At 46.2% G+C, this 24720-nt stretch overlaps 1 protein-coding gene across 19 annotated transcripts in view; it reads left to right on the top strand.

The window, feature by feature from the left end:
* The window catches only part of BID (BH3 interacting domain death agonist), a 53823-nt gene extending 29341 nt beyond the window's left edge, over positions 1-24482 (top strand). For 7 of the 19 annotated variants that reach the window (XM_023751218.1, XM_023751228.1, XM_023751227.1 and 4 more), the window contains 5 exons: positions 3170-3308; positions 9400-9613; positions 18642-18781; positions 19986-20282; positions 24011-24150. In XM_023751218.1, coding sequence (XP_023606986.1) covers positions 3297-3308; positions 9400-9613; positions 18642-18781; positions 19986-20237 — 618 coding nt within the window. In that variant the 5' untranslated portion in view covers positions 3170-3296 and the 3' untranslated portion in view covers positions 20238-20282; positions 24011-24150. Of the gene's footprint in view, positions 1-2030; positions 2158-3169; positions 3309-9399; positions 9614-14256; positions 14432-18641; positions 18782-19985; positions 20283-24010 lie in introns of those variants that run through there. The other 12 variants (XM_023751221.1, XM_023751220.1, XM_023751230.1 and 9 more) reach the window with 8 other exon arrangements.
* Positions 24483-24720: the final 238 nt, after the last annotated feature.

Genomic DNA, 24720 nt, shown 5'->3' with positions numbered 1-24720 from the left:
TCACCCCGGCCGACCTGGTCGCCTCTTTTGGCCCCCCCCCCCCTGCCGGCCTGGTTGCCCCCAACTGCGCGCCCCCTGCTGGCCTGGTCGCCCCTCACTAACTCCCCTGCCGACCTGGTCGCCCCACACAGCCTGCTGTTCATTCATTTGATCGTCCCTTATTAACCCTCCTGCCGGCCTGGTCATCCCATGCAGCCTGCTATTCAGTTGTTTGGTTGTCCCTCACTAACCCCCCTGCCAGCCTGGTCGTAGGCAGCCATCTTTTGAGGGCATGAGGGTTAATTTGCATATTTTCCTCTTTATTATATAGGATAGCTTTTCCTGGCATGCAGTAGGTGTAACCAGTAACCAGACAACCAAGGGGTCCGTGCTGCCTGTCACCAGTTGAGCCAATTAAGCAGAGACAGGGTTGAATCATATATGAGCGTTTATTCCAATAATGTGGGCAGTATGGGAGAGAGCAGGTCATCCACAAAAATCTGCTCTGACTCCCCTTGCCAGTTGGCTGGTTATATACACACGAGGGAGAAGATAGTTACATGCAGCTGGGAGCTACAAGTGTAACATGGAAAGGGGAGGGTAGAGTCTGCAGCCCGGCCTTCAGGAGCTCAAAGTCTGATAACCAGGTGGCTAATCTTCTATGATGTTACAAACAGCTCAGGCCATTCCTGGGACTGGAGCATGGTCAGCGTTCCTGAGAAAAACTCCCAGAGAGGGTCAGGGTCCAGGTGCAGCAACCAAATCAAAACGTTCACTGTCCTTGGTCTGTTCTCAAAATGTATTTCTTGCCTTAGCTGGTTTAGCTCAGTGGATAGAGTGTCGGCCTGCAGACTAAAGGGCCCCAGGTTCGATTCCGGTCAAGGGCACATGTCTGGGTTGTGGGCTTGATCCTCAGTAGGGGATGTGCAGGAGGCAGCCAATCAATGATTTTCTCTCATCATTGATTTTATCTATCTCTCTTCCCCTCTCCCTTCCTCTCTGAAATCAATAAAGATATACTAGTATTTTTTTTAAAAATGTATTTCTTTTCTGAGTAATGGATCCATTGAGGCATCTTATCTTTTTACAGTCTTGTTTCATCCTCCAGTTTCCCAGGGTATATAAGGAAATGTTTTATCCATAGTTAGTGAGGTGAATAATTATTAGACAACTGTGGCTCTATTCTCATTACATGTCCTTCCCCACTCTCATAGGCACTATGAATTTTGATGGCTACATTAATGATTGGGTTCTTATAACAGCACACACTTTTAAAAATAGTGTTTGTATTTATAATTCTTTGTTGTTGTTGTTGGTAAATAAGCTTCAATGGGGCAGGGACTTGTGGGTCATTTATACCATTGTTCTTCTAGCCCCAAACACAGTGCCTGCATTAAACAAGCTCAAAATGAGTGCCACACTCAAAGTCAGATAGGTGATTAAGTGGTGGGCTGGGGATGGATGGGGTGTAATGTTGAGTGACCTTGAGGTTTGCATGGTGCTTGGTTAGGTGCGTGTGGTAGGCAATAGAGTCTTGCTCTTTTTTACTGAAGACAAGTGGTTGTCTTTGTTTTTTACGGCCTGAGTATTTAGGAGCCACAAGAATTTGCCAGATTTGACAGGTTTTGCCCTACACAATGATCTTTTCATTTGGTGCCACCTAATATTTTGTGTGAATACACACACACAGGCAAATGCATTTTAAAATAGGATTAAAATGAGTGGACCCTGAGGCTGGAGGTGGAGCCTGGGATGCTCTCAGCACCTTGGCAAGTCTCTGTGCTGAGGAGAGCTCCAGAGTCTACTCACTTTGTTCAGTTTGTTTGGACATCTCTATATGGATGCACTCACAGATCTCTTGTTCTTTTTCATGGTTATATATATATCCCATTTTATGGATATAATCTTTTATATTCAATCTTCATTTGACTTTTGTCTGGTCAGTTGTTTATGATGGTTTATTTAGTTGGAATATATGCCATATGGAACTTTAATCTTTTGTGTAATTATCAACTATGCATTCTCTCTCTTTTGTTATAAACATTTTACAGGAACTCTTTCTATATGAACAGATTACCTTATCTCCTCATCTACTAAGTCAACATCAGCACTGTACACTGCCTGCTTCTCAGCATGCTTTGTGGAACAAAGTGATGATAATGTGGAGCTGTTGTACTAGTATGTTGAGGGGATGGGTTGGTGCTTTTTGATTTGGGTTGTTTTCCTGAGCAGGATGCAAGGGTGATTTCTTTCCCGGGTCCTTGTCTAGATGGATTTGAAGAATTAAGCCATGGACAAAAGGTGGTAGATGAAAGGGTGGAAATTTATTGGAAGCAAATACAGACTCCCAGGTAGGGAGGGGGTCCCAAGGGGGTAACCCACTAAGCTCTTTTTTGCTAAGGTTTATAAAGGCTGCAGTTCTTTGTCTCTTGATGCTACCTTCCAATTGGTCACTCTTTTTGTAGCTTCAAAGCCCAAACCCCACGTAGTTCCCCTCCCTTTCTCTCCCTCTTATCTTGTAACATTTCTCTATCTCCTGTGAAGGGATGTCTTCCTCTTTCTCTCATACCCTGTGGCTTTTCCTTATCTTCTATGAATGGATGTCTCCCTTTCCCCTTATGCTTTTTTTTCTCTCTCTCTCTCTGTGAATGTATGCCTTCTGGCGGCTTCAAGCCCTCATCTATGCATTCCTCCCCTGGACCCTCTTTTTTCCTAAACTCCCTAAACCTGCCTATTTTTATCCCTAAAACTCCTTTCACTTTTGTTATTAGAAGGAATAGTTGTAGTTGCCCTATTAGTGTAATAATAAAATGGATTTCCTGAAAACTTCTAGGTATGATGCTTTATTAGCTAAGTTTATTCTTGTAGGAAACTCACTAATATAAGTATTTACTTAAATAGTATTCATAATCAGACTGCCATCCTTGCTTGCTCAGTGAGGTCTTAGGATCATGAGCTGGGTGGAAGAGTGGGCCCTGAGGCTGGAGGGTGGAGCCTGGGACGCCCTCAGCATCTTGGCAATTTTCTACTGAGGAGAGCTCCAGAGTCCACTCACTGGGCAGCTGCTTAATTTCTGTGCAAGGAGGAAAGTGGCCATCCAAGGCCAGCTGGTGGGATGGTGAGGGGAGCCCACTGTGGGGCTGAAGTGCCTCAGAACCAGGGCTCAGGACAGCATTCTTGATTCCTTCAGGAGGATCCCAGAGGGGTATCCCTACAGGGACCCAGCACCCACCCTGTATGTCTGTGTGTCCCCTTCCAGTCTGCTGCCTTGGACACCTGTGAGCCGGAATCCAGTCAAGCCTCCAGCTGCCTGTGCCATGGATCCCAAGGTCAGATGCTTCTGGAGGAGGGATTTGGGGAGCAAGGGCAGCTGAGACCAGCTTGTTCTTTATGCTTAAGACCAGTAAGACCAGCCCAACCTGTGTGACAGCCCTGTAGAAGGGGCCTTGAATTCACAGCTGACTGGGGTGTGTTAAAGTAAAAAACCATTGAAACCTGTAAAGAATTTTTGTGAGTTTATTTGAGCCAAACTGTTGACATATGCCAGGAAGCAGAACCTCAACGAATTTTGATAATGCTCCAGAGAATGGCAGGTTACATCTGTATTTATACATTGCAATCAAAGGAAAGGGACGTAGATGGGTTACATGAAATTCATTGGTGATAGATTAGGGAGGTGGGAGAAAGCAAAGTGGGGAAACCTCTGGGTTAGGGTAAAAAGTGAAATGACGGACATGTGCTTCTTTTACACAGATGGGTACAGGATAGTTTTACATAATTAACAGTTGACAATTAACTTGATAACAATAACAATGAGGGAATGTCCTGGTGCCATTTGTTGTGCCTTGAGGGGTCCAGAGAAAAGGGAAGTTACAAGTTACCCAGACATTTCACAGGTATGTTATCTTAGAGGCAAAAAGACAATGGGCTTAGTAAAGATCTAAGTTGATCTTTGTCAGGGAAAGTACTGGCCTAGGACATGACTACCCACCATAACCTGTTTGTAGTTAAATATTTAATTTTCAGACCATCTTTTGTGGTTATTTTAGGTCTTTGAGTTTGTACAACCGCCGTGCAGGCCTTCCCTGAACTAGTCAGGTTAGCATGTGGCCCCTTTCGTCCACAGGTGCCGTAAACAGAGGAGAGAAAGCCCCTCTCACCTGTCCTCTCCTGCTTTCCTCCTTTTCCCTTCTGCTCTTCAGACCTCCTCCTATACCTTCTGTCTGGCTTCAAGGAAGCTTTCTTTTTTCTTTTTCTTTATTTTTTAAATTTTGATTGATTGATTGATTGACTTTAGAGAGAGGGAGAGAGATGAAGGGGGAAAAGAGAGAGAGAAACATCGATTTGTTGTTCCACTTATTTATGCATTCTTGGTTGCTTATTGTATGTGCCCTAACTGGGGATTGAACCCACAACCATGGTGAATCAGGATGACGCTTAACCAACTGAGCTACTCAGCCAGGGTCAAGGAGGCTTTCTGATTTGAGACCATTTAAAAGCTATAGAGTGCCTGGCCAGTGTGGCTCACTGGTTGAGCATCGACCTATGAACCAGATTTATAGGTTCAATTCCCGGTCAGGGCACATACCTGGGTTTCGGGCTCAATCCTCAGTGTGGGGAGTGCAGGAGGCAGCCAACTAATGATTCTCTCTCAGCATTGATGTTTCTATCTCTCTCCTTCTCCTTTCCTCTCTGAAATCAATATGTATATATTGATTTCAATATATATATATATATTGATTTTAAAAAGGTATAGAGTTTTGGGGACATATGTAATACTTTGAACATTAAATATAAATTTTAAAAAATAAATCATATAAAAATACACACACACACACACACACACACACACACACACACACACACACAAAATAAAAGCTATAGAGTTCTTGGAAGAGACCAGAGGTCGTATAGGCTATTCCCCCTGCCTTCAATAGGATGGTACTTAAACTGTGCCTTGTCTATACTTTTGAATGAGTTTAGAGGAGAAAATCACGGCATATCCAATCAATTGTTCTTTATTCATCTACTTTCTATAAGTCTTTCTATTTCCTTTCTTTGCCAAATTCTATAATGTTTTCACGGCCATCAGGACCAGGGCTGACCGGTGTGCACACCCCAGCCTTCTGCTGCTCCCACTGCCCACTGAGGAAGGGATTTGTAAAAAGGTTTGTGGTTAATGAACTCAGTGGCCCACAGGTTCTGAACCCGAGCAGCACCTGGCACCCAGGTTTGCAGTAAGTACTGCTGAACAGCCTTCTAAAGCATGGGAACTGCTTGGTAGCTGGAGGGCCAGAGACATCCCAAGCTTAGCAGAGACATTAGTTGCTTGAACAGAAGAGAGCTCTCCGTGCAGAAAAAGGCCTATTCAGAGACCAAAACACTTCTATTCTGGTCCTTTAAACCTACCCATTGTTGCCTCTTACAGCTTGCAGCTCTGTCCCCTCTTCCGTATTTTTGAGCTGTCTTTGGGTTAGAACCACACTGCTTCCTTATGCTCGAGTAGCTCGTCAACTTTAGGAGTGCTGTCTCCCACAGCATCCTATTTCTCCTGACATCCCTTCAGTTTAGGAAGGTGGATATAATTACTCTCAAATTATTTCTCATGTTCTTTTTTTCCCCTGCAAGGTGAGAAACAGACACAAGTGCCCAGTGTCCCACAGAATCAGGGTTCACAGTGAAACAGAGAGCAATTTCTGCTGATATGTCAGGGTTTGGCCTCTTCCCCCACCATCAGAATTTTATTCCTGTTATAGATTTTTCTTACTTTTTTCTTCAGTTATTTTGTCTCAGTGTTTTTAAAGTGTGGTAAAATGTTAAAGATTGTGGTAAAACATACATACTATAAAATTTATCATTTTAACCATTTTAAGTGTCTGTTTAGTGGCATTAAGTACATTCACATTGCTGTGCCACCATTACCACCACCATCCACAGAAGTTTCATCTTCTCCAATTGAAACTCTGTCCCCATTAAACATTCACTTCCCATCACCCCAGCCCCACTCTCCTTTCTGTCTCTCTGAATTAGACGAATTCCAGTACCTCATAGAAGTAAAGTCACATAGTATTTGTCCTTTGGTGTCTGGATTATTCAGTTACCATAATGTCTTGGGTTTGTATTTTTATTTTTTTACTACTTGTATGGTTCATCCATCTTGTAGCATTCTTCTTTGATTTTTATAGAAAGTAAGTAAGATTGGTTTTGTGGGATTTTTTCTTTTTTTCTGTTTATTTGCTGCTCTTTTCACCAGGTTTGGGAACCAGGGTTATGGAAATTTATCACACACGTTGGATAGCTTTCCATCTTTTTCTCTGCACATAACTGATTTTATAGCATGCCTCCTTTAGATGAAGTTTGTAATATTTCCAGCAAGACTTCTAAGTTTTGACCATTTCTCTTAAAAATTTGTTTCCTATGACCTAAAGGATAAACTATTATCAAATCTTTTATCTTTCTGAGATACCCATTTTAACTTTCATTACTGGAAGGATCAAAAAAGGTCATACTATCACCAGCTCTTATTTGTTCTTAATGTTCAATACTGTCAGTCTTCTGAGCCTACTGCCTATTCTGTGGAACAGTCCAGCCTATTTATTAGAATGGAGTCTGTTCATGCTGCTTCCCAGCCAGCCTGGTGCTCAACATTTGGCTTCATGGGTCACTCTTGGCTTCTGGACATCCTTTCCTTCCCCTCCCTGTCAATTCTATTCTTTTAATTTTCTATGACAAAGGCCAAGATTACTGACGTTATATTTGATAAGCTGATCTGGCATAGTGTGTAGCAACAACTGCTCTGCATCCAGACTTTGGACACCTATTTTTCAACCTCTAGATCAAAAACTGCCTGTATTAGTTTTCTGGGGCTTTTGAAACAAAATACCACAAGCTGAGTGTTTTCTCTCACAGTTCAGGAGGCTAGAAGTCTGAAATCAAGGTGTCAGCAATATTGGTTCCTTGTGGGGCTCTGATGAAGAATCTGTCCCATCCTCTTTCCCTGCTTCTGGTGGCTACCAGCAGTGCTTGATGCTCCTTGGTTGTTAAGCACATCACTCCACTTTCAGTCTGTCTTCACATGCCATTGTCCCTGTGTGTCTCTATACAAAACTCTGTCTCCTTCTCTCATAAAGACATCAGTCATTGGATTAGGGCCTGTCCTAATCCAGGATGATCTGATGTTAACTTGATTTCCAAATAAGGTCACATTCACAGGTACTTGTGCTTAGCACTTAAACGTTTCTTTTTGGGGAGCACAGTTCGCCTCACAACACTGCCCCAGTCTTCTCTGTAACCAAGACATCACCATGAGGTGGGAATGAAGCCTGTCCTTGACTTTCTAAGCTCCTCCTGGCCTCACTATAATCATTGACAGTAGAGCTTTTTTTTAAAATATATTTTTATTGATTTCAGAGAGGAAATGAGAGGGAAAGAGAGATAGAAACATTAATGATGAGAGAGAATCACTGATCGGCTGCCTCCTGCATGCCCCCCACTGGGGACCAAGCTGCGACCGCATGTGCCCTTGACTGGAATTGAACCCAGGACCCTTCAGCCCGCAGGCTGATGTTCTGTCCATTGAGCCAAACCAGCCAGGGCAAGGTTTTTTTGTTTTTGTTTTTTTTAATCCTGACCTGAGGGTATTTTTTCCATTGATTTTCAGACAGAGTGGAAGGGAGGGAGGGAGGGCAGAGAGAGAGAGAAAGAGAGAGAGAGAGAGAGAGAGAGAGAGAGAGAGAGAGAGAAAGAAACACTGACATGAGAGAGGCACATGGTCTGGCTGCCTTCCACACAGCTGGGAATCAAACCTGCAATCTAACCTGCGACCATGATAATCAAACCGTGGGCTGACACTTTAACCACTGAGCCAAACTGGCCAGGGCTTGACAGTAGAGCTTTTGTATAACATAATCACCCCCCTTTTTAAAGATATCTTTATTGATTTCAGAGAGGAAGGGAGAGGGAGAGAGAGATAGAAACATCAATGGTGAGAGAGAATCATTGATCAGCTGCCTCCTGCATGTCCCCTACTGGGGATCGAGCTCACAATCCAGGCATGTGCCCTGACCTGAATCAAACCGTGACCTCCTGGTTCATAGGTCAACATTCAACCACTGAGCCATGCCAGCTGGGCTCCCCATTTTTTTAGAATAATTTTGGAGAACTAAAGGCTGAATAACAATATATAAGCATTTTATTTTATGCATTTTATTGAAAACTATTTGCCTCCTAAAAACTGTCCTTTAAATGTTTTCTGAATTTTCTAATGAAAAATATTAAGGACTGTCCTGGTTGGTGTGGCTCAGTTCGTTGAGCATTGTCCCATGCACCAAAAGGTCGCAGGTTCCATTCCTGGTCAGAGCACATGCTCAGGTTGAGGGCTTGATCCCCAGTAGGGGGCATGCAGGAGGCAGCTGATCAATGTCTCTCTTTTACATTTATTTTTTTTCTCTCTCTCCTCCTCTTCTCTCTAAAAATCAATAAGAACATATTTTTTTAAAAAAAGAAAACTGCTAAGGACTTAGAAGATAGAAATAAATTTTACCTGCACCTTCATTTTCTACTGACCTCATACCATCCAGCATGTTAGTTTTGCATTTATTTATCTGGGCAGATCTTTGGATCCCTGGCCTTCCAGATTATTCCCTCTTTCATCCTAGATCTTTGATTTTTCTGAGCACACCTGACTGCTGATCCCACAAGTGCTCACCTGTGTTTGTCAAGAACACTGCCCCAAATGCAGTCAGCACACCAGAAATATCCACGCTGTCCCCCATAGCACAGAGGCTGAACTGAGCTACTGCTGTAGTACTGTTCACGGATGGAGAGCTGCTGGGCCACCATCACCAGCCCCTCCGGGTTGGAGCAGGAGCTGTGTTCTCCGTGGGTTTTGGTTAAGAGGCACATCCCTCCAAGCCTGCTCAAGGGGAGAGGGTATCTGGTTACTACTACCAGTATTTATTGAAAATCTGCTGTTTGCACAATACCATACTGGGCCCATAAAGGACATTATGGAGAAGAATGAGCTTCTAACTGCTGGATGCATGGCCATTAAGGCTGGGCTCAGTTTGGTAAAAGACACATGGGGCTTGGCAAAAGCAAGGATGCTTTCTACATGATGATATTTACTTGACTTCCTAAAACAGCCTTTGGGCTTCCTACCCCAAAAGCAAGCTTGCCCCAGCTAGATATTGTCAGGATGTCAGCTAAATGGTAGATAACCAACTTGTGCAGAATTGGAGCTTTCTCTTTGGCATCTGCACACAGGTGTTGCAGACTTGGTCTCTGCCCACTGAGATCTCTTGTGGGACTATTGTGTCCACAGGGTTATTCAGGTCTCTTGGGCTAGTGAGGCTATTTGGGGCCCCACTGTACTCAGAGCCCTTCTGCCAGCTCAGCCTTCCTGACCCCCTTTCATCTTAGGGCAGCAATGGTTCATGCCTCCAGGATGAGCGTATTACAGACTTGCTGGTGTTTGGCTTCCTTCAAAACTGCTCCAACTACAATTTCCACAAAGAGCTGCAGGTGTTGGGCCATGACCTATCTGTGCCAGCTTGTCTATGGGAAAACCATGACGATGAACTGCAGACCGATGGCAGCCAGTACAGCCACTTTGTCCTGGAGAGCCGGGAGACAGGTAAGCATCTGGCCCAGTCTTCTCTGCCTTTCTGTCACCAGTGGCATTTAGGGAACCAGAATGCTAGAAGAGACCTTTGGATTCAGCTCCACCTGTGTGGTGTTAGTCCACCATTGATGTTTGTGTCACGTGATTGTTCGGTCTGTACTTGGTTTCTCTGGTGGAGCAAGCCTAGCTGAGTTTCCAATTAGTTGAAAACCTGCTCAGTTTCTCTAAGCACCTTACATTTTTATATATATTACTAGAGGCCTGGTGCACAAAAATTTGTGCACTCGGGGGGTGAGAGGGGGTCCCTCAGCCCGGCTTGTGCCCTCTCGCAGTCTAGGACCCCTCGGGAGATAATGACCTGCTGGCTTAGGCCTGCTCCCGGGTGGCAGAGGGCAGGCCCAATCCCTAGGTGCAGCCCCTGGTCAGGCTCAGAGCAGGGCCGATTGGGGAGTTGGGGCACCACCCCCTGTCATGCACAGAGCAGGGCGGAACGGGAGGTTGCGATGCCACCCTCAGTCACGCTCAGGGTAGGGCCGATTGGGGGGTTGGGGCACCGCCCCCTGTCACACTCAAGGCAGGGTCGATAAGGAGGTTGCGGCGCCACCCCCTGTCATGCACAGAGCAGGGCCAATCAGGGGGTTGGGGTGCTGCCCCCTGTCACGCACAGAGCAGGGCCCATCAGGGGGGTTGGGGCTCCGTACCCTGTCACGCACAGAGCAGGGCCGATCAGGGGGTTGAGGAGCTCCCCCCTGTCACGCACAGAGCAGGGTCCATCAGGGGGTTGGGGAGCTGCCCTCTGTCACGCACAGAGCAGGGCCCATCATGGGGGTTGGGGCTCCGTACCCTGTCACGCACAGAGCAGGGCCGATCAGGGGGTTGGGGAGCTCCCACCTGTCACTCACAGAGTAGGGCTGATAGGGGAGTTGGGGCACTGCCCCCTGTCACAAACAGAGCAGGGCGGATCAGGGGGTTGGGGCGCCATCCTCTATCAGCCACAGAGCAGGGCCGATCAGGGGATTGGGGCGCCGCCACTGTCACACTCAGGACAGGGCCGATGAGGAGGTTATGGCTCTACCCCGTCACACACAGAGAAGGGCCCGTGGGGGGTGGGGAGCTTTGGGTCACCGCCCTCTATCACCCACAGAACAGGGCCGATCAGGGGGTTGGGGTGCTGCACCCTGTCACACACAGAGCAGGGCCGATCAGGGGGTTAGGGCTCTGTACCCTGTCACACACAGAGCTGCAGGGCGAACAGGGGGTTGGGGCGTTGCACCCTGTCACACACAGATCCACAAGGCAATCAGGGGGTTGGAGAGCTCCCCCCTATCTGGCACAGAGCAGGGCCGATCAGGGAGTTGAGGAGCTCCCCCTGTCACGAACAGAGCAGGGCGGATAGGGAGGTGTGGCCCCGTCCCCTGTCACACACAGAGCGCAGGGCGATCAGGGGGTTGGGGAGCTCCCCCTATCAGGCACAGAGCAGGGCTGAACAGAGCAGGGCGGATAGGGAGGTTGTGGCCCTGCCCCCTGTCACACACAGAGCCGCAGGGCGATCAGGGGGTTTGGTCGCTGCCCCCTGTCACGCTGATCCCGGTGCTGGGAGGCCTCGCGGCTCTGCTGATCCCGGTGCTGGGAGGCCTCGCGGCTCTGCTGATCCCGGTGCTGGGAGGCCTCGCTGCTCCGCTGATTCTGGTGCTGGGAGGCATATTACCCTTGTACTATATAGGATAGAGGCCTGGTGCACGGGTGGGGGCCTGCTGGTTTGCCCTGAAGGGTATCCCGGATCAGGGTGGGGGTCCCCACTGGGATGCCTGGCCAGCCTGAATGAGAGGATGATGGCTGTTTGCAGCTGGTCACACCCCCTTCAGGGTGGGGGTCCCCACTGGGGTGCCTGGCCAGTCTGGATGAGGGGATGATGGCTGTTTGCAGCTGGTCACATCCCCTTCAGGGTGGGGGTCCCCACTGGGGTGCCTGACCACTCTGATGAGGGGATGATGGCTGTTTGCAGCTGGTCACACCCCCTTCAGGGTGGGGGTCCCCACTGGGGTGCCTGGCCAGTCTGGGTGAGGGGCTGAGGGCCGTTTTCAGGCTGGCAGGTGACTGAAGCTCCCAACCTGTCCTTTTTTTCTTTTTTTTTTATTCTGGGCCAGCTTTAGCTCTGAGGCTTGGCTCCAGCTCTGAGGCCTCAGCTGCTGAAAGCAGGTATCTGGTTTGTTTGGGTTCTATATTTGTAACACTGTTGCAGTCCTGCTCACTCCAGCTCTGAGATCCCGCTGGCTGAAAGCAGGGATCTGTGTTTGTTCTATAATTGAAACAATGTTGCGGTCCTACTGGCTGAAGCCCGGCTGGCTGAAAGCAGGTTTCTGGGGTTTTGTTTAGCTTCTATATTTGTAACAATGTTTCTTAAACTGCAAGCTCAGAGGCCGGCAAGGCAGGCGGGGAACGTTGGCTTCCTCCGTCACTGAAGCAAGCAAGCCTCCTGTTCGCTTCAAGCTGCCTGGCTGCCGGCCGCCATCTTGGTTGGCAGTTAATTTGCATATCGCCCTGATTAGCCAATGGGAAGGGTAGCGGAGGTATGGCTAATTACCATGTTTCTCTTTTATTAGATAGGATGGGGCATTGAAGTATTCTGAATCTCATTTCCAAATGAGGAAACTGAGGCCCAGAAAAGCGTAAATACAAGCCCCAAATGACGGTCCAGGCCTCTTTCCTTGAGCTGGGCCCCATCCTCCCATGGTTTCTCCTGCCTCTGAGTACATTACAGTTTCCAGACTTCCTTCACCTTTTCTCACCCATATCTTTGTGCTGTCCTCCAACTTCAGTTTTTACTCTTGCTAACTGCTGATGCTGCCTCCACTGATGGAGACGATCCCAAGCTGATGGCTGAGGGAGCAAGGCTGGGGAACATGTTGAGCGCTTAGCCATTCCCAGATTAGGGAACAGTAGCCCTCAGTAGTGTGCACATTGGAATTCCAAGAGAAAGTTTTTCAAAATGCCTCGTCCCTGGCCCCTACTCCAGCTGCCTGAACCAGTGTGTTCTAGGGTGGGAGACTCTGGTGTAGTCCCTGGTTAGATTTACTGCCTTAAAAGCCTAAGGTGACTCTAAGGACCTAGACCCCAAGCCTCCCTACTTAGAGCAGGACTGAAATCCTGCTATCCTTACATCTCTGGGTTTTTGCACTGCCCTCTGGTGGCCTTGAGGGAGACCAGCAGCCCATCCAGCCTTGGGATCCCTAGCTCTGTCTCAAAGCTGGTGGATAGGGGTGTGTAGTAAGAGTTCCCCACTAGCCAAGGTGTGCCAGACGTTAGCTGCCTTAGAATCCAGCTAGCATGTCTTCTGGCCCTAAACTGGAATAAGAGCACCTGGACCCTTTGGGGAAGGTTTAGGAAGGGAGGGGCAGGAATGGCTTTGCTGGCAGAAACTGCTAGTAGGAGTAACTACTGCTAGAGGCTGTCCCCTGGGCTCTCCTTTGCTCTTCTGCACCATCCCTTACTTGTAGACTGGAAAGCCTGGCTTGACTCAAATGGCATTTTCAAAACTGATTATGGGGCTGTACACTTAACCTCTCCCTCTGGTAGAAAACTCTCTGCATGTAGATTAAGTACCTGACAAGATTTGGAAGAAAAGGGCAGAATAGAGGCTCTGGCCACTAGAAATTTCATGGTGAATTTATTCACTCAGCTGCACACAGATGAATCAGCCATGACTCCTGAAGTTGCTGAAACGGGGAACACCTAGGGAAATTAGTGAGGCAGAGTCAGTGCTGTGGGAGCTATGGAGAAGGTGGTGAGTACTCCATTCTCTGTGGGAAATCAGGAGAATCTCATCGATGTTTCTGACTCTCTATCTCTCTCCCTTCCTCTCTGTAAAAAATCAATAAAATATATTTAAAAAAAAAAAAAAAATTTATTCACTCAGCTGCACACAGATGAATCAGCCATGACTCCTGAAGTTGCTGAAACGGGGAACACCTAGGGAAATTAGTGAGGCAGAGTCAGTGCTGTGGGAGCTATGGAGAAGGTGGTGAGTACTCCATTCTCTGTGGGAAATCAGGAGAAATTTCATGGCTGCAATAGAATTGAGCTGAGCTGTGAAGCTGTGTAGTTTTGCTCTGGAGATTGGGAAGAGGGAATGGCAATAGCTTAAGCAAAACCTTGAAGATCAAAAGGCCAGGGCCTGGGAAAGGTCCTGTGAATAGTTGAGTTTAGCTGGAGCAGTGGTCGGCAAACTGCAGCTCGAGAGCCACATGCAGCTCTTTGGCCCCTTGAGTGTGGCTCTTCCACAAAATACCACGTGCGGGCGCGCACGTCCAGTGCGATTGAAACTTTGTGGCCCATGTGCAGAAGTCGGTATTTTGTGGAAGAGCCACAATCAAGGGGCCAAAGAGCCGCATGTGGCTCGCGAGCCGCAATTTGCCGACCACCGAACTAGAGCATTTGAAGGGAATAATTGAAGTTCAGGATGATTTAAGGCTGGGTGGTAACTTGTCACTTAAGAAGCAGAGTTGAGCATGTGGCAAGTTCTGAGTAAGAAAGTGATGTCGTATTGATACTACATGTGTCACAGTCAATGCCACAGTGAGGCAAATGAAACACCCAGGGCACAAAATGTAAGGAGGCACTCACTCCTCTTAATGCCCTCTCATCTTCACCTCTAGGTGCCTTGCTGGCCCAAGTACACTGTGGAGAGTGGACTGGAGGACAGTGAAAATGGAGTGAGGAGAGACTGTAATCGATGATTAGCACAATTTTAAAACATAAAGAGGCCATCAAGAGTGCTGATGTTGCTAAGGGTGTGAAAATGCTAAGGAAACATCGATCACAGGCAATTGAGTAGGTTAAAAGAGGGAATGATTTGGGGATTTGGAATGGATTAATTCAAATTACATTATTTCTAATGGGGAAAAATGATGTTTTTGAACAAATTGCTTTTTGAACAGCCTTCTGGAACGAATTAAGTTCAAGAAGTGAAGTTCCACTGTATAAGATTTAATTGGAGAAATAATAATAGTTGGCATTTATTGAAAATTTACTAGGAGCTAGGTTCAGGGTTCATTCATTTACTCATTCACTCATTCATAAAATTGTTTACTTAGCATCTTCTGTGTGCCTTGCATTGTTCTCAGTACTGCATATTTGGCAATAAATAAAACATTAAAAAATCAGAGCCCTGAGAGAACCAAAATGGCAGCATAGGTAAATGTCGGTACTCGCTGCCTCCTACAACCACATCAAAATTACAACTAAAATACAGAGCAACCATCATTCAAAACCACCTGAAAGCTGGCTGAATGGAAGTCCTCCAGCTAGAAAAGTAAAGAAGAAAGCACATTGAGACTGGTAGGAGGGGCAGAGGTGCAGAACGGGCTGGAACAGTACCCACGTGGGCCGTTGTTTTTTTTTTGTCAGATTAGAGGTCGTCCCTGTGGAGAAGCAAGGGGTCCCAGCCCCACACTAGACCCCCAGGGTTCCAGAGCTGGGAATAGAAGTCCCCATAACTACAGCTGTAGAAACAAGTGGGGACTGGGGCTCAGTGACACAGAGGCTGCTGGAAACCCAGATGTTCCTTTTAAAGGGCTGGCGCATGAACTGAACTTACAAGGTCCTGCTTCCTCTGAGCTCCAGTGCCAGGATGAGGCTCTGGGGGACCCAAACACATAGGAGGAGGAACTGGATTGTCTGGCATCAGGGCAGGAACTCAGGAGCAGCTTTTTCCCAGACAGAGGTGCTTGCAGCGGTCATTGTCTCTGTGCTGGGACCTCCCCCATCACAGAGCTGACTGGAAGCTATATCTGAGCTTCCATCAGCATGTCCCACACTGTCCCCTCTGCACTGGTGATTCCTTGAGACCCCACCCTATCCAATTTGCAGCCCTACCCAAGCTGTTTGCAGTGGCTTTTGCATATGAATGGCCTGTCCTGGCTCAGGCTACAGACTTTGCTAAAATCTCTCAAACATGCTACAGCTGGAGCAGCATGCCCCAAACCTATCAATAAAGGGTCCAAGACCCTACACTAACATAAGCCTGCCTTGCTTCACAGCTGGGTCTCCCCTGGGCACCTCCAAGCCCAAAACAAATAGCTCCTGCAGGGTGGCCCCAGGCAGTGGCTGACTTTGCACCTCGATGGAGGCACTAGAACCAGTGCACCCAGTGGACAGCATCAGACCATAGCAGACCTCAACTCTACACGTCCACAAGCAACACACTCAAGGGGCAGATTCAGTGAGCACCAAAGCCCCACTGAAGCAAGTCCTGCTCCATAGGAGTATTTCCTGCACAGCAGCTTTCCCATGTAGTCACAGCTGGTCCTCACAGCCAACTGGCCTGGAGGTCAATTCCTCCCAGTGACACCAACAGAAATCAAGACTCAACTACAACAAGACTGTGCACAGAGCCCACACAGGGGGACACCCAGAGTGCCCAGCTCAGGTGACTGGGGAGGCAGAGCCACTGGGCCCTACCGGACACCTGCTACACAAGCCACTCTACCAACTCCAGGAGACATAGCAGCTGTACGTAATACATAGAAACAAACACAGAGAAACAGCCAAAATGAGGAGACAAAGAAACATGTCACAATGAAACAAATGGAAGAAAGCAAAATTTTGGATATGGGTTCAAATCCATGGTTATAAGGTTACTCAGGGATCTTCATGAGACTTTCAAGGATCTTAGTGAGAAAGTCAAAGACATGAAAAAGGACCAGTCAGAAATTAAGTATACATTAACTGAAATAAAGAATAATATACAGCCGAAACCGGTTTGGCTCAGTGGATAGAGCGTCGGCCTGCGGACTGAAGGGTCCCGGGTTTGATTCCGGTCAAGGGCATGTATCTGGGTTGCGGGCACATCCCCAGTGGGGGATGTGCAGGAGGCGGCTGATTGATGTTTATCTCTCATCGGTGTTTCTGACTCTCTGTCTCTCTCCCTTCCTCTCTGTAAAAAATCAATAAAATATATTTAGAAAAAAAAAAGAATAATATACAGGAATTCAACAGTAGAGGAGTCTGAGGATCAAATCAACGATATGGAATATGAGGAAGCATAAAACATCCAATCAGAAGAGCAAAAAGAAAAAAGAATCCAAAAATATGAAGATAGTGTAAGGAGCCTCTGGGACAACTTCAAGTGTACCAACATTCTTTTTTTATTTTTAAATATATTTTATTGAGTTCAAAGAGGAAGGGAGAGGGAGAGAGATAGAGAGATAGAAACATCAATGATGAGAGGGAATCATTGATTGGCTGCCTCCTGCACGCCCCGCTACTGGGGATCGAGCCCGCAACCCAAGTATGTACCCTTGACCGGAATCAAACCTGGGACCCTTCAGTCCGCAGGCCGACGCTCTATCCACTGAGCTAAACCGGGTAGGGCTGTACCAACATTCTCATCATAGGGGTGCCAGAAGGAACAGAGAGAGCAAGATATTGAAAACCTATTTGAAGAAGTAATGATAGAGAACTTCCCCTACCTGGTGAAAGAAATGGACTTACAAGTCCAGGAAGCACAGAGAGTCTCAAACAAGAGGAAGTCAAGACACACCAAGACACATCAAATTAAAATGCCAAGGGCAAAAGATAAAGAGAGAATCTTAAAAGCAGCAAGAGAAAAGCAGTTAGTTACTTACAAGGGAGCGCTCATATGACTGTCAGCTGATTTCTCATCAGAAACTTTGCAGGCCAGAAGGGAGTGGCAAGAAATATTCAAAGTGATGAATAATAAGGGCCGAGAACCAAGAATAGTCTACCCAGCAAAGGTCAGATAAAGAGCATCACAAACAAGAAAATCTAAAGGAGTTCATCACCACCAAACTAGCATTACATGAAATGTTGAAGGGTATTGTTTATGAAGAAGAGATAAAAAATATGAACAATAAAATGGCAACAAATACATATATATCAACAACTGAATCTAAAAATCAAAATAAGCAAGAAATCTTGTGAATGAAATATATTGGTGACTAAAATAGAACCAGAGGCATGGAAGCATGGAACAGACTGATGAATCTCAGAGGGAAGGGGAGAGGAGAGGCAGGAAGAGATTAACCAAAGATCTTACCCATGGACACAGAGTAGCAGGGTGAAGGCCTGGGGCAGGTTGGGAACCATGTGGAGGGAGGCCGTGGGGCGGGGGTGGGGGTGGGGGTGTGGGGGGGAGGAGGAAATCTGTAATACTCTCAACAATAAAGATTTAAAGAAGAAAAAAAATGTAGAAAAAAATCAGAGCCATTGTGAAGTTTACATTCTGAAAGTGAGTCAAAGACTACAGACAGATAAACTGTATGAAACAATCGAGAGTGTCAAGGAAGGTAAAGGTGGGAGTGGAAGAGGACATGTGGCAGTGAAAGTGGTGTTTGATCTTGGACAGAGTGGCATTTGTGTAGACCCAAGGAAGTTAAAGAAGAAGCCTGCTCTCTACTGAGGCCAGTGTAGCTGGAGAAGTGGGAAGAGTTCCTGTTAGAGAGGCTGGGCAGATTGTACAAAGCCTTCTAGGTCTGTGTGAAGACGGAGGTTTTACTGAGTGAGACAAGACTGGGGAAAGCAGTGATCCCCATAGCTGCCCCGTGAGGAAGGTAGGAGAGGATGTGTCAAGGTCTCGTGACCAGGGATTGGCAGAGGTGGGGCTCTAACTCGGTCTGACTGCAGAGCCTCTGTCCTAACAACTTCTGAATCTAAAACCTGATAGATGATGGGATACAGAACTAGCAGCCTTAAGGCTGTTGCCAGGTTCATGCCTCAGGTGCCCATAGTCATGGGTGCCACAGCATCACTGATCCTTTTTGTGGGCAGATGTTGAATCTGTATTCAGGGAGAAGTCTGCTTCTTCAGCCAGACTTCTGCTCAGTCAGGCCCCATTCCCTGGGGACTCCCCGCTTCCCCCCCCCCCCCCAACCCGCTGTGGTGTGCTGTGGAAGTGGGAGCTGGCTTTGTTTTAAAGCAGAATTCCTTCCTTTCTCCAAGGTGGGTGCAGTGGGATGAGGGTTTAGAACGGGACCAATGTCTGAGTCTGCTTTGTCTTTGCTGCTCCTTCCTGAACATTCAGATTCTGAGAGTCAAGATGAAATCATCCAGAATATCGCCAGGCAACTTGCCCATATAGGGGACAGGATGGACCGCAGCATCCCCCCAAGACTGGTGAATCACCTGGCAATACAGTTTATGAATGGGAACCTGTCAGAGGAAGTAAGTGAGAAACCCTTTGGTGCCTTTTCTGGGTTAATTGAGAAGTGTGAGGGCTTTTTGCATTGTCAGTTTAACCAACAAGGTCTGCCCTCTGTCTGCTATCAGACAGACCAGGGTTCAGTGAGGTAATTCAATTCATGACTGTCCACAAAAGTATTGGAAATAGAAATTATAGCATGGTTAATTGTCTTTTAGAAGAATTAAGTTATTTGACATTTAGGAATGAGTCAGAGAGTTTCAGGATAAAAGCCTCTAAAAAGATGAACAAAATGTATATGACTCTTCCAGAAATAATTTTCTTCAGTTTTAGGGAGCTGAATAAAAATGCCAATAGAGAACTTTAAGTCACTTGCCCAGGTGTGACAAGAAAAGAAACATGTTAGCCTACTACTCTTGGCTTCATGGTTGTAATCCACATACTAATACTTACAGAGCTTCTATCATTTGCCAAGCACTGTGGGGGATACAAAGATAGGTCTAAGACACAAAGAAACTTAGTGGGAGAAATACCCCAAGGTATTTTTTTGACTACCAGCTAAAAATGCAAGTACCTCTCATTACATAGAAATGTATTAATCCTCCAAGATTCAACCAGGCCAGGTCTCCTGCCTCCAAGAAGGCTTATCCCCTCTTTAGTGGTCTCTTCCCATATGATGGTCTCGCCAGCTGTCACAGAATCTGTAAGCATCCAGTGATGTTCTGCCTGGGACCTCTCCCACAATGTTAATTCTCCATGAAAGTAATGAGCCTGCAGGCTCTCTCAAGTCTAATGCTCTGTGTGTGTCTGTTCCAGGTGGGAATATCACATGCAGCCCCTCCTCCCTCCCTCTAGCGAGGTCTGCACCAGTAACTGGACATGCGATATCTTGGGTAGTTAACTAATTCTTGATTTGAAGTGCTTCAGAGGTAGGGAATAACTTGGCTTCTTTGGTTCCATCAGTGTTGAATGTGCACACAAGATGCTCAGTGACCACGTGTTTGGTTAATGAGTGTCCCACTCCAGGGAGTAATCTCAGTCTTCCCTTTCCATCTCCTCTCAAAACTAAATTGTTTCTCATTCTCTCTTCCAACCACCTTAGCTATTTAGTAAATACTTCCTTGTAAAATGAGAGCATGTTTCTTCATGCTTTCCACTGGAGGACTACTTTTCATTTAAGAGGGAAGAATATTAGTGACGTAGCCTTCTGTTTTCACCTCTATACAGGACAGAAGGGAGTGCCTTGCTGCTGCCCTGGAGCAGGTCATGCACACTTATCCTAAAGACATGGAAAAGGAGAAGACCATGCTGATGTTGACCATGCTGTTGGCCAAAAAGGTGGCCGATCACACACCATCCTTGCTCCATGATGTCTTTCGCACAACAGTGAATGTTATTAATCAGAACCTACTCACCTATGTGAGAAACTTAGTCAGAAATGTAAGAACCAGTGATGTCAGCTCCTTGGCGTTTCATTAAATCCTCTTGGTGTCTGCCTACTCCCTACATCCATTTCCCTTTAAGGTCAGGAAACCCAGCAGAGACCTCTGCTACTTTCCTCCCTTTCTTCTGCTTCTGATGACCAAACCACAAAGAAGGCTGTTATAAACCTTCCTGTTCAGGCAAAAAGGCTTGGTTTTGCTTTCACGAACAAGAACTTTATGTAGTAGGAGGTGGCAATGAAAAAAAAACCTTTGAGCTTTATCAGCTTCATTTTCTAAAAAATATATATTTTTAAATTTATTTCAGAGAGAAAGGGAGAGGGAGGGAAACATCAATGAGGAGAGAGAATCATTGATCCGCTGCCTCCTGAATGCCCCCCACTTGGGATCAAGCATGCAACCTGGGCATGTGCCCTGACCAGGAATCGAACTGTGATCTCCTGGTTCATAGGTCGACGCTTAACCATTGAACCATGCCGGCTGGGCAGCTTCATTTTTTTTAAGATTGCTACTGTAAGTGGGGAAAGGCTTATTTCATACTGTCCAAAGAATTGTAATAGTGTGATATAGGTGGTATAGACACTTAGAGCATGAAAGAAAGTGGCTGAGGGATCCAAGCTGAGCATCCCCAGATCTGCTGTCAACTTCACTTTGTCACAAAAATAAGTATAATTAAATTCTTTAAAAATATGCTTACAAAACAAATGAAAACATGCTTACTAAGAAAGGTGAAGGGGAGAGAGACCAAACAGAGAGATCAAAAAGCAGGGAGGAGAGGTTATCTAAAACCTGTCCCAGAAAACATCTGTCCATAACCAGGATATTAAGTCACAGTTCTTCAGGAGGTTGCCCAAGAAGGCTAGACAGTCCTTAATGTCTGCTGCTTCTGTTTCATAGAGCCAACTGGATGTTCAATGGATATATCTTTTCTCTAAATTTGAAAATATTAGTGAATATTTGGGATTTTATGTGTCAGAAGCATTACTCAGGCATCCAAACCCTCTTCAAATTAGTGATAAACCTTGAAAGTTTTCTCTATCTGCTTTGGACTTTAGTTATACCGGCATTTTGAAACAGGAGAATGAATATAAATCTCAAATCAGGTATTAAACCATGCTGAATTGTTGGAAGCAGGTAAACCTGAGAAAGTTCCTGGACAGTGTTCACCAACAACCACCCAAGGGGAGTAAATGGGCAAGACATCAACAGCAGTCTGTATTAACAGCTTACCAAATACTGAACGGCTCAAACAGAATCTTGATTGCTTGGACCCAAGGTGTCTCTTGGAACCATAAGTGACCCAATAGATGGGAATATCCACATCTCAGCACCTTGAAAGTCTGTTTTTGCAGTTGCTCTCATGGAGCAGAACATAGGATGCAAGGATATAAGGATGACAGGGCTCCAGAGAACATGTTTCTACACAACCCCCAGTTTCACTTGTATTTCTTATGGCATTAGAGTTCTTAAGGGCTGAATTCTGGTTTGTAAATTAGAACAGCTAATTTAGACTTTAGAACAGGGGTCCTCAAACTTTTTAAACAGGGGGCCAGTTCACTGTCCCACAGACCGTTGGAGGGCCGGACTATGGCTTAAAAAAAAAACTATGAACAAATTCCTATGCACACTGCACATATCTTATTTTGAAGTAAAAAAACAAAACGGGAACAAATACAATATTTGTATTTGCATGTGGCCCGTGGGCCGTAGTTTGAGGACCCCTGCTTTAGAAAATGATCATCAATAAAGAGTAACATCTATTAAATTATAGGTGTGGAGCACTAAAAAACTCACATGGGAGTTAAAGAACCCAAATCTATGGAGATGATAGTAGTAGAAACTGTATTTTAGACATGCTAAATAAATACATACTAAAGGTTTGATGTTGGTTGGGTGAGGGGTTATAGATTCTAATTACTCCTTGAAGCAAATAAGAAACTCAAAAGTTTGGCAGAGACTGCTAGATGCCCCCAATATCTGTACTCCCTATCTTCTGTAGTTATAGGATTTATAACTGGGTCCTGTTGGTCTACATATCCCAGGTTCCCTTGTAAGCCAGGTGTGACCTGTGACTTTTGATTAAAGGGATGCAGGCAGAAGTGATATATACATTTCTGTACTGTGTCCCTGAAGAGAAGGGGTCTGCCCTCTACTTCCCCCTTCCCCTGTCCACGGGTTGAAGTGTGCATGAGGATTGGGTACAGGTGAGGGCTTTATCTTAGTGACAAGGACCAGTAAGATAGGCTCCTGGCTCCCAAGACTGCAGTGCTGACTGCTGACATATAATTAAAGAAATAAATCTTGTTTAACTCATATTTAGATTACCTGTCATAGAAAGTTGAATGTACATTCAATAAATGCAATGTACATTTGGTAAAAATGAAGGATGTAGAACTTCTAATCATTTACAGAGATTGGTAAATTATGGCCATATGCCAAATCTGGCCTGCTGCTTGTTTTTGTAAACAAAGTTTTATTGTAACACTAGAGGCCCGTTGCAGGAAGATTCCTGCAAGAATAGGGCTTCCTGAGGCTGGAGCAAAGCAGAGAAGGGAGTGAAGCCCGCCGCCTCGCCCCTCCAGTCTCCGCCACTTAGCTCCCTCCCATGTCTGCCGCTTCGCCCATCCCGTCTCCGCCGCTTCGCCCCATCCCGTCTCCGCCGCTTCGCTCCCTCCCATCTCCACTGCCTCGCTTCCTCCCATGTCTGCCGCCTCGCTTCCTCCCATGTCCGCCGCCTCGCTCCCTCCCATGTCTGCCGCTTCGCCCCATCCCGTCTCCGCCGCTTCGCTCCCTCCCATCTCCACTGCCTCGCTTCCTCCCATGTCCGCGCCTTGCTCCCTCCCATCTCCACTGCCTTGCTTCCTCCCATGTCCGCCACTTCGCTTCCTCCCATGTCCGCCGCCTTGCTTCCTCCCATGTCCGCCACTTTGCTTCCTCCCATGTCCGCCACTTTGCTTCCTCCCATGTCCGCCGCCTCGCTTCCTCCCATGTCCGCCGCCTCGCTTCCTCCCATGTCCACTGCCTTGCTTCCTCCCTTGTCCGCTGCTTTGCTCCCTCCCGAGTCTGCTGCCTCAGCTCCGTTCCCTTCTCCGCCACTTCGCTCCCTTCTGCAGCGCTTGGCTTCCTTCTACGCTGTCTTCAGTCTTTGCTCCGTGCCTGTGTATGCAAATAAACCACCATCTTTGTTGGGTTAATTTGCCTATCACTCTGATGGGCTGGTGGGCATAGCGGAGGGACTGTCAATTTGCATGTTTCTTTTTTATTAGTGTAGATAGCCATGCTCATTCTTTTGTGTATTTTCTCTGGCTGCTTCCACACTGTAACATCATAATGGAGCCATTGTGACCATATGGCCAAGACTGAGTGGCCTACAGAGCCTAAAATATTATCTGGGCCATAACAGAAAAAGTGTCCCTGCTGTTAGAAGGAAAGAAAAAGAAAGCCTGGTCATTCATTACAAGTTAGAAAAGAGGGAGAAACAGTAAATAGGAAGTCATAAAGAAGAATTATATATATATATATACATGAAAGCCTAACCAGTCGCTATGACGTGCACTGACCACCAGGGGGCAGACGCCCAATGCAGGAGTGGAAACCACAGGCATGGAAACATGGAACAGACTGATGAATCTCAGAGGGGAGGGGGAAGGAGGGAAGGTGGGAAGAGATTAACCAAAGATCTTATATGTATACTAGAGGCCCAGTGCACAAAAGCCTCCAGTTTAAAATAAAAAGTTAGAAATATGACTAAATATATTGGTGGGGGAAAAATTATACTGGCTAATTCTGGTTTTTCCTTTCTTGCTCTAGGAGATGGACTGAATGGATGACTGCAAAGCGTGTCTGGTTACAGTGGTTCTCAACCTTCCTGATGCCGCGACTCTTGAATACAGTTCCTCATGTTGTGGTGACCCCCAACCATAAAATTATTTTCGTTGCTACTTCATAACTGTAATTTTGCTACTGTTATGAATCGTAATGTAATTATATATGTGTTTTCTGATGGTCTTAGGCAACCCCTGTGAAAGGGTCGTTCGACTGCCAAAGGGGTCGCGACCCACAGGTTGAGAACCACTGGGTTAAAACTTGATACAGGACAGCAGTTAGCTGCCTCTGGTGGAGATGGAGTCGTGACCACTTAGAGTTCTTAGAGAAGACAGGCACAAGATAACAGTTATTTATTTCTCACTATTTTTAACGGTGATGTTTTAGGCCCATGACCCATTTAGAAATCTCTACAGTAACGTACTTGAATAAAAATGTCAAGTTGGACATATTTGAACAAGCTTGATCTCATCTTTTAAGTCTACACATTGTAGACTTATTTCACTTGAACATTAAAGTTAAAAACAGATTATAAGGCAGAAGAAAAAAAACACAATGTTTTTTGTTAAAAAACCATATACTGTTTATTAAAGTGCAACCTCAGAGCATAGTCTTATAGCAGTGTTGTGTGAGGGGAACAAGGACCAGAGGAGGAATGCACATATCCCTTACAAAGAAAAAATCCTCGCAGAACA

This window comes from Myotis lucifugus, unplaced genomic scaffold, assembly GCF_000147115.1.
Source record: "Myotis lucifugus unplaced genomic scaffold, Myoluc2.0 scaffold_19, whole genome shotgun sequence".
Classification (NCBI taxonomy): Eukaryota; Metazoa; Chordata; class Mammalia; order Chiroptera; family Vespertilionidae; genus Myotis; species Myotis lucifugus.
Note: the sequence above shows the minus strand (reverse complement) of the source record. Positions and strands in the feature narration are given on the sequence as shown.